Consider the following 10,000-nt stretch of genomic DNA (forward strand, 5'->3'; position numbering starts at 1 on the left):
TCCTTTCATGATCTGAAGAAACACGTCTTGAACAAAGAGCGTGGCCATAAAAGTGTTCTCCACGAAGGATGCTACCCTACAAATGAACCTCTGCAGGCTGTTCGTGCATTAGGATCATATGCTATTGGAATCTCGGCCAAATCAGGATCTCGTTTCCGTAAATGTGTGAGAGAGATGGCCGAAAAACAATTTGGTAGTGACGAAACGCTGATGGAACAAAGTACTTCCGTTCCTCAAAGATGCCAGAATTCGAACCATAAAATTAAAAAAGGAGAACACGAAAAGAAACAAGATTTTGATCCTTTTCAACTAAGCCTTTGCGTTCTTTACATACTGAATGGCATTCTGGTGACTGTGGTCATTGTGGGCACCGCGTGGGATATGATAATGGCGAAAAAACAGCAGAAAAGGAAGAAAGGTAAACTATCTAATGCTTCTATTGGCAGACGGAAGACTGTCTATACTTTCTGAACAACGCTGATTTTGCAAACTACCGAAACAAAATTTAAGGACGGTGCCTACTTATTCAAAGGTTTTTTTGCTCGGTTTACTAAATATGCGGGAAAAGCAGATCTTAACAAGTGATATTGAAATCCAAAAAGAAAATTTGGGTTAACCACGCATTTTTCGAAGATAATTAATCAGCAATATTTGTAAAAAGCATTAATACAAAGCGATGTATGGCGTTCTTGTCCAAAAAGCTTAATTATCTCTGAAAAATTCACGGCTAACCCCAATTTTCTTTTTGGATACCAAGAGTACTTGCTAAGCTCTGCTTTCTCCGCATGTTTTTGAGCCGCGCAAAAATATCCCTGTATTAATAAGCACCACCCATAGGAAATCCGAGTATCTCAAGATGCGCAGAACGAATGCGCAATAAAAATAGTAGGCACCGTCCTTAAACCCTTCAGTTGAAATCATTTGACAGCCGGAGACACATAAGATTGTAGGTCAGCCAGAGGTTCACCAATGTCTAGGACGCACTTACACGTAAACGAACTGTGTTAATAGCAACAATAAAAGCAAGGTGACACACCAAAAGGCCGAAACAGCTGTCCATGGCTGCTAATTGACCGGGTGAAATGGTTGTGCGCACGCGTGATGTGTTGGCCACCGTGTGTCACCTTGCTTTTATTGTTGTTTAATAGCAAACTGCGCTAATTTCTCTCTTTGAACGTGTCTTTAAGATAACAGTTTTTTCAGAATTTCAATTAGAATACTCAACTTCAAGTTGGGATTTCCATGACATTAAATAGCACTTTAAAAGCTTTACTCCAACAGCTAGCTCGTTTGATGTCATAGACGAACCACTGGCCAAATGAGGATTAATGGAGTTTATTAAGGTCGAATTGCCACCGTGAAAAGATAAAACGGCTGACACTTCGAGGGTTAGCCCTTCACTCAGAGTGAACGCTCGATTAAACCAAAATTTTCGTGTTTTACTTTCCCATCCACTTGGCGGCACTTTTTCTTCACAAACTAACCTCTCCAAGTAAAAACTACAACGTGCAGCGTCCCACCTCGACTTCCCCGAGATTGCCCTCCTCGGGTGCGCGTAACTCTCACGAGCTGGCCCGCAGGCAATTGATTATACGTTTCCTCTTGTGTAGAGGCAGTTGACGACAGTGGAAGCTGCAGAATCAGTATACCAGAGGGCGATGGAAACATTGACATCGCGGTGGCAGTCACAGAGGACTGAGTGAACCCGAAGCATTTTTTTAACTACTTAACAACTAAAAATTAACACTAAAAGCGAGCGACGTTTCGGCGTTCTCATGACACCATTGGCACTGAGTTTACAGAGATAAGAATAAAACTGTCAGAAACGATTAACATATTAAAAAGTTAATTAAGCGTTGTCACGTAAATAGTTTGGCACGAATTCAATCCGATTGGGCGTTGAAGGATGGTAAGAAGATTATCTAATTAGTAACATTTCATTACTAAACAGTCGAACTAATTGCGGCACTTCTTATTAAGGAAGGAAAATCGTTTGTCCACTGGTCTTTTAGGACAACAATACGGTGTTTGTCTGCATTGTGCTTGCTCTGGTGTAAATGTCTTAGAAAGTGTATAATCGACATAGCTTGCATTACACAAGTCGACACCCTGCTGGTTGACAAACACTTCTTAATCCAACGGAAAAGACCTTGACTAACTTTTCACCGACGTGAAGGTGGCCGGCCAGTGGTGGTAGTAGAGGATACTTTAGTATGTACTAAAACAGTGAGATAATATAGCAACGATTACGATATCTTAGGGAGTAAATCCCGCACGAGTTGCTCGGAGGTGAAAAAAGGAAAGGAAATGAAAGGAACTTTATTTAAGTGTCTAGTCGTTCTAGCGCTGGAGCGCTAATTGGGGACACTGTAACCTGAAATTAACAATGAAAGTAAATCAAGTTAAATGTTGGTTTTTGAGGAGAGGGAAAACCGGAGTACCCGGAGAAAACCTCTCCGTGCAGAGAAGAGAACCAACAAACTCAACCCACATATGACGCCGAGTCCGCGAATCAAACCCGGGCCACATTGGTTGGAGGCGAGTGCTCTCACCACTGCGCCATTTCTGGTCCCTGGTTTTACCCGCGTTCTGGCAGACGTTAGTATTCTTTCTGGTAGAGTTACGGAGCTAGGGCTGCGCACTGGATGGGTTGGTGGGAAAAACTAGGAGTCTACTAGGGAACAAAGTCTAGAGGAACATCTAGAAAATTGTAGATAAAAACTAGAAAAACAACTTTGGAATTTAAATCAAACACAAGCAATCTTAAAGGAAGTAAAATTTATAAAATGCAGCAAAAAAACTATACGCCGTACAAAAGTTTTATCATAGAAAATTCGCGACAGAGAAGTGCTTTTTTCTCTGTTATCCTCGTAGCAACAAAACCGGCCTTTAGTAATTTGTTGTCAAAGGAACAGTATAGTGTAGATAAGACAATACTTAAGAAGGCGCTTTCCTTTTGTCAGAGCCGGCCAGACCCGTCTGTTTGCAAAGAAAATGCCATAATTTAATTGAAGGAACATTTGCACGCTAATCCCTTGCATGTAAACTCGAAGATATTAGCAGTTGTAACTACTCCGAAATTTGAGATGAAATAAAGTTTAGGTATGTATGTATGTATGTATGTATGTATGTATCAGTAAAAAACTTGCGCGAAATTTCAAGGGCGACAAAATTTGATGAAAAAACTAGACACTCGATGAGCGTACACTGGGTTGCCTGTGGTACGTGTTACTCAATAACAGAAGGGACTGAGTTGGGTGGTATTGAACTACAGCGTTCCAGTCAATTTTTTCATTCGGGGGTCATTAAGACCATAAGTCGTGCCAGCAGAGGCCCTTTGCCTCACACGTTGATACGACGAAACAGATCTTTTTCTGAGGTTAAAAACTTGGCTACCATCCTATTATTCATTAATATTTTGTCAGAAAGAAAAAAAAACCAGTGATCTTTAGAAAAAATAGGCACACACAGCCTTGCATACGGAACCCGCGCCCGCAGTGCGCGCGGCAGTCAAAACCGTGCTATCCTGTCAATCATTTGCCCTTTCACCGGAAACAGGGCATTTCGGTTGTGGGTAAATGACATTGTTGTGGATCTATCCCGTCGAAAGGACGCTACCAAAGTGTTTACCCGCGAAGTCAGCACAACTAAATACATTACTATGTTTTTGCCGTCTTCTTACACTTGATTCGAAAATACCAGCCTGAATTCGGCTTAGAATAGTTAGAAAAAGCACAAATAACAGCCAAAGCACAACAGCTTACGTTCGAATTCTGCTCGCCGACAACCCTAATTTGTTGACAAAAAAAAAAATACCACAAAATGTTTTAAATGGTTTCCTGGCCCTCTAGTAATAGCGTTCACGTGAATTTTAAATGGGGTATCGGGAAAGAAAAATTGTCAAGCTGATATGTGTTTCGTGTAAACATACATTTTCAAGTAGCAAAAATTTGTATAATCGCTACAAACCTTTTACTGACCATTACTCGAAGGAACTCCCTTTATAAGCTGCAAGGAAGCCGCTGATGAATTTTGCACAAAAACCTCGGCCCCTAACACCGGAAAGCCAGACTTGGAAAGTTTTTTTAGCGGAAGGCTCACTACTAAGGAAGAGCTTCTAGAGCTTGCCCTCCCGCAGGTCGCCAGATAGGTGCAAACAAGCTGATTCATGTCCGAAAAGAGTAAGATCTAGAAGGTACAGTCAAATTTTGTTTCTTGCATTGTGCGAAAATTTATTAAAAACTTTTCCCTCACTCCCAAATAAGAACTTGCTGTGTCTTGCAATTCTACAGTGAATTATTATTAGGCCAATACGAGAATTAACATCAAAGAGGCACTCCCAGGGGTTTGGGGGAAGAAGAGAACATGGCTTATTTGAACTGGGGAACAGAGGAACAATATCAAAATATTTTAGGGAACAAGGGAAGAAAACCAATATTTAAATTTTAGGGATAAGAAAGCTGGGAACAAGTTTGAAAGTAATTTGAGGAACAAGGAAACACAAGCAAATATTTTAAGGGAACAAGGACCCCTCTCCCCAGGAGGGCCTCATTAAATGTTCTGCCTCTTTCGTCCAACAGCTCCAACAATTTTTGAATGACCGACACGAAAAGAAGACTCTCTTAGAGAAATAAATTATTTATAATAACACTTTAGCATGCAAAACAATGCTCAGATGCTTACAAGCACCCTCATGCCCGTGTTTGTAAAAAAGCACCATGAGCTATTCCTTGCAGCTGGTTTAGGCATTGTTTCATACAATGAGATACAATGATTTGCTATTAGTCTCTCCCCCACAGGGCTTTTCAGGACTAATTTTACAATACTTTTGTGGGGGACTTTAGCCAGACTGCTTGTTACGCAGTTTACAATTAATTTTTATGGAAGTGAAAGATGCCCCCGTCCAGCTTAGGTTAGACCACAACATCCGGGACTACGTCCCCTTTCAACATTGGGCAAAACCAAACCTACTCCATTCTCAGAGGGCACTGGGGAAAGAAGCTAAAAGAAAAAACTAGCCTTAATCCAATTCTCCCAAGGCAATCTTTAGAGAATAAGATTATTGAAGGAACACTTTTGAGTGCCAACCCTAAAATAAGTCTTTTAAAACAAGTGCAAACAATATTAATAGTCTTTAAATTCACAAAATGTCTCATATTCAATTAGATTTGGCTGCAATATTCCTTAAAACTAGGCAGAACTATTTACCATAAAATGTGGAACATTTCCTGCCTATCTAAATATGCCAGAAAAGGGCTCCAAAAAGCAATCACTTAAGTTTTTAGATAAAGATAGTAGGGCCGTTTATACGAGAGAAAATAAGCCGCGGCTAACTCTGGCCGCGGCTTACGTAAGCCGCGAACACCCCGTATAAATGGTACAAAATCTACGTTCACGGCTTTCTCAAGCCGCGGCTTATCCTGGCCGGGGAGTTTATACTCGTATAAATAGTTCCTTTCGCAGCTTACGTAAGCCGCGGCCAGAGTTAGCCGCAGCTTATTTTCTCTCGTATAAACGGCCCTAATGTCTCTATGGAGATCTGACACAATACCTAAAAATTAAATAATTTGATGCAATCAAGACATTGAATGAACGATATTGACTGTGAGTCCATTGACTCATGACTCATTGACTCATTGACTCATTTAACTCATAAAACATGCGTTTTCTGAATGAACAAGCAATAAACAAACTGCAGCAATGTATTTTAGGTTCACAAAGTGAAAATGAAAAAAACAATTCCCCATTTGATGTTTCAAATATATGCATTTAAATTAATTTTCTATCAACAATTCAAGGGACTGACTTTTCAGTGTCTGTTCACTGGTATTGATTTATGTTTCCCGATCCATGATAAGTTTGAAAGTGAATCTGGCAACCACAGTGCCCTATGAAATGGGAAATAACTTTTAACAAACCCTTGAAACTTAAACAAAAAATTTTGCATTTTCAGCTACTTGTATAGCATCGAATATATGTTCAAATGCACGTGGGATAACACCTCTTTGTGTTGGTGGATCAGTTATACCTTGCATACTGAAAAGATTGACCACCACTCATCTTGGTACGAGCCGGCTTTGATCTCAAGTTTTAATAAAATGGCGACATAAGCAACATATACTTAATTGAACCCTCGATATTTGTTAAAATTTTCAAAGATAGACTCCACCACATTTAGACACGAATGTTCACTGTAATAAATAGAAGAGGGAGAAGCAGGAAAACGTTCAGATTTCGTCTTCGACCGCCATCTTCCCAATGACGTATCTTCATTAGGGGCAAGTTTGTGTAGTGCTACCATGACAACTTTTTTCCGGGCTACCTAGGCATGCAATTCGTGCAGGGTGCATGAAAAAGCCGTTGTGCTTCTCGGTTACATAGCCCCGAGTAAAAAGAAGCGCAACGATTATACATTTTTTGAAAAAATATTTCTGTATGGTAGGGTGTCTAAGTCGTTGTTTCAACAAATCAATGTGCGACGGGCGGCCTATGACAACGAGTGAACAACCAGTACTAGAAGGGAAATTGGTAACATTTCAGCTGCTTCTCTTTCCTCTTAGTCAACTACCTTAAAATGACAATAGTTTTCAAATATAGCATATTTCAACAAGGTGTCGAAAATAATTTCACAGTTTAATGAACTTTACTTATCGCTGGATCTGTATGAGACCGGTTAGGCCTGTATCTAACAAATGACTAGCTGATATACGGGACAAAAGATACATGCAAATGAATAAACCTAAAACCAATCTGAATGTATATACTACTCACTGACAGTTTACCTAAACTAAATTATTGTGGAAATTAACCGTTGGTTGAGCATCGGGCTGTCATGCGGGAGGTCGTGAGTTCCGGCCGAGTCCGTACAGGCCTGTCACTCACTTACTCTCTGCAAATGGTTAGACTTTCAAGTCTTCTCGGATAGGACTGTAAACCGGAGGTCCTGTCTCATAACCCTTGTTGGAAATTAAATAGTATGGGACGTTAAAGAACCCACTCATTTTTTAATAAGAGTAGGGGACGTAGTCCCAGGTGTTGTTGTCTGACCTTATCTGGACGGGGGTATCTTTCACTTCCTAATAAATTGTAAACTGTGTAATAAGCAGTCTGGCTAAAGTCCCCCGTAAAACATTGTAAATTAGTCCTGAAAATCCCCGAGGAGAGAGACTAATAGCTACACTCACAATGTGTGACCATAAATTAATAATAGTATCCAAAAGAAGAAATCATACGAACCTCCTTTTTAAATAACTTCACTCTAGTTCATGGACCGTCAACTTCTCTGAGACGAAGTATAAGAACAAATGGGCCCTGTCGGTTTTTAGTGAAAGACAATTTGCTGCAACAATTTAAGTGCCCGTTTTAGATCCGGGGGATTTTTTCAAGGACTATGACTTACATAGGGTCGCGACGCTCTCTTCAGATATCGAGGGTAGGCTTTCATATACCGGACTTAAATGGCGCAAGACAAAAGAACCATTGTTATTCCAATTAGGGTTCTCTGATATTGGTTTCGTTCTTTTGCTTATGTACATAAGTTATTTCGGATCCGATATATGAAAGACGAGCCGGTGTCTAAATTACTGGTGAAGCAAATTCGTTACGGAAGTGGCTAAGAAGACCGGCGAGAGATATCCTCGAAAACTATTTACGGAATAGCTTGTGTTGTCCGACGCCGTCTTGAGGACAAAAAAGGGTGCTGAAAAGTTAAATTCTCTTAATAATAGCGATCGACGTGAGCTTAACATCTCATTAAAATACAATTGTTTGATCTCATGGTAAAAAACATGTTTCATCTCAGATGAAAACCTGGTGGTGTTGCAATGGGTATCAAGATTCATCCACCAGACCTAAATGGTCGCCATTTATTGCCTGTTGACTGCATGAATAATTACCTTATTTGAGAAGGACCGAAGTGATGTGTGAAATGAATCAAACATGGAACTGCGGATATAATATCAAGTGAAGCTATAATCCCCGCAGTTATGCACACAATTTTAGCAATTGCGTAGAGAAGACTGAAAAATTGAACCCGTGACCTCGCGATGTCGGTGCGACGCTCTAACCAACTGAGATATGAAGTCACTGATGTTGGGAACTGGTCATTTGTGGATACAAATGTTCCCGTGATGAATGAGTCAACGAACGAAATGATATATCACCATATTAGGTCACGGGTTCAAAGCCTGTTGGAGTCCTGAATTTTTCAGGCTTCTCTTCGCAGTTGCTAAAATTTCTTTGATAACTGCGAGGATCATAACTTCACTTGCATTTGAGAAAGTTTGCTCACTGTATTAGTTTCACGTCTGATGTACTTGGCCATTAAGTACTGGAATCGCTTTAAATTGGTTCTTTGGTACAGAAAAAAATCCTTGATTAAAATGTTATTGTTTATTTCAGTACATTGCATTTTCGTAGGCCCTGAAATAAATTGTGGGCACCAAACTTTTATTCAAATGTATGCACTAAAAGATAAGCTTTAAAATATTTTGATAGCTCCGAATGATGCGAACGTGTGTGTGATATTAGCTTTTGTTTTTTCTAAAAAATTAACTGTCTTTGGATCGTGATCATGAATAATTTCGAGGAAGTGCTTACTTAGTAAACTTTGACAGCCCACAATTATGCAATTGCACGTTAAATTATCTGATGTGTACCAGCACCAATTATGTCAAAGTTTGAAAATTTTTAATTGACAGCTGAACAGTTTGAATCATTATTATGGGTGTAAATGAAAACTAATCGTCAACATCTGCCTATATTTCTTGATGAGACCATTTTTTCCGTCTTGTTGCGCAAAACGAATTGCTGAACGCAATGTCCAGTTTGAAAAGTATCGTTCTCTTGTTGGTACCAGTACTTACAATGATAACTGTGTCATTTGTTAGCTGTAACAGCGAAAACGAAACAAAAGTTCGCCCGGTGTGTGAAACACTTTGCAATGAATCTTCCGCTGAAAAGAATTTACCTCTAGCTTTTCTACGTGTTCAACAATGCTGCAACGAATCTATTGAATGTCCTTTGCATGAAAATTTCTACAGGGTCGATTGTATCAAACAGTTCATGGAAATGTGTTCATTCTCGTCAACAGAACGAACGGACCTGACCAATCTCAAAAGATGGAACACAAGTTGCTGCGATGTAAATTTCTCCACAGACAATTCAACAAATAGTACAGAATGTCCATCAGTTAATATACCGGTAATCGAATGGAAAAATGTGAGCTTCGATCGTGAAAACGACAATCTCACTAAAATTTGGAAAGCTGAATACTGGGAATTTTTCCTGAAAATGGTGTCGCAACGATGTTTAAAGAGTACAAGACGGGAGCAAATTGTTTATCAATACCCCTCTTATGCAAGTATCGACAACTACGAAAAGAAACTGGTATATGCCTTCGTCAGCCCTCAGACATACTTGGTCATGAGGCTGGACCGCTACACTTTGTTCACAGTGATTCGTGATTCTTTTCGAAACGTGGGGGTCCTATTGGCTTTGAGCATTACAACAAGCATGATATCAGGAATTATCATATGGCTGTTGGTAGGTAAATGCAGAAGGAAATCAAATTAGAGCAACGTGAACTATAACGACTTATCTTGTATAGAGGATATATGTTGAAGTATTTACCAAAAGATTACAAAAAGGCTTTGCAGGAACAGGAAACCGAACCCTTTTGTAATCATAGGAAGATCAGCATACTCTATCGGTGTAAATTTGCAACATTGCTAATTTCCATAAATTATCGATGGTGTAAATATTTCCATACATTATGTTAGGAATACTAATCAGGCTTGGTCTTCATTGAAGTGGAGTTTCGCGCCCAATTAAAACCAACAACTGGTTTGTTGAGTTCATACAAGAACAGGAGCCCACGACTAGAAGCGTACAACTTCATTGTATTTGTGGAAAGGCGTCTTGACAGAACGAGTTATTTTCAAATTGGTACTTCCGCGAAACCAGTCTGAGACCTTTCCAACCAATCACAAGTCTAGCATGA

At 39.7% G+C, this 10,000-nt stretch overlaps 2 protein-coding genes across 3 annotated transcripts in view; both read left to right on the forward strand.

Annotated features, from left to right (window-relative positions):
- The window catches only part of LOC138021646 (uncharacterized), a 20,556-nt gene extending 17,464 nt beyond the window's left edge, over window positions 1-3,092 (forward strand). Inside the window, exons 5-6 of the mRNA XM_068868578.1 lie at window positions 1-418; window positions 1,611-3,092. The exon at window positions 1-418 is cut by the window's left edge and continues 8 nt beyond it. Of these exons, the coding sequence (XP_068724679.1) occupies window positions 1-418; window positions 1,611-1,699 (507 nt within the window). The 3' untranslated portion in view covers window positions 1,700-3,092. The remainder of the gene's footprint in view (window positions 419-1,610) is intronic.
- A 5,654-nt stretch (window positions 3,093-8,746) lies between these two features.
- Window positions 8,747-10,000, forward strand: part of LOC138021647 (uncharacterized) — a 17,743-nt gene continuing 16,489 nt past the window's right edge. Inside the window, exons 1-2 of one of the 2 annotated variants that reach the window (XM_068868581.1) lie at window positions 8,796-8,922; window positions 9,092-9,543. In XM_068868581.1, coding sequence (XP_068724682.1) covers window positions 9,292-9,543 — 252 coding nt within the window. In that variant the 5' untranslated portion in view covers window positions 8,796-8,922; window positions 9,092-9,291. Of the gene's footprint in view, window positions 9,544-10,000 lie in introns of both variants that reach the window. The other variant, XM_068868580.1, reaches the window with a different exon arrangement.

Source organism: Montipora capricornis, chromosome 10 (genome assembly GCF_036669925.1).
Source record: "Montipora capricornis isolate CH-2021 chromosome 10, ASM3666992v2, whole genome shotgun sequence".
Lineage (NCBI taxonomy): Eukaryota > Metazoa > Cnidaria > Anthozoa > Scleractinia > Acroporidae > Montipora > Montipora capricornis.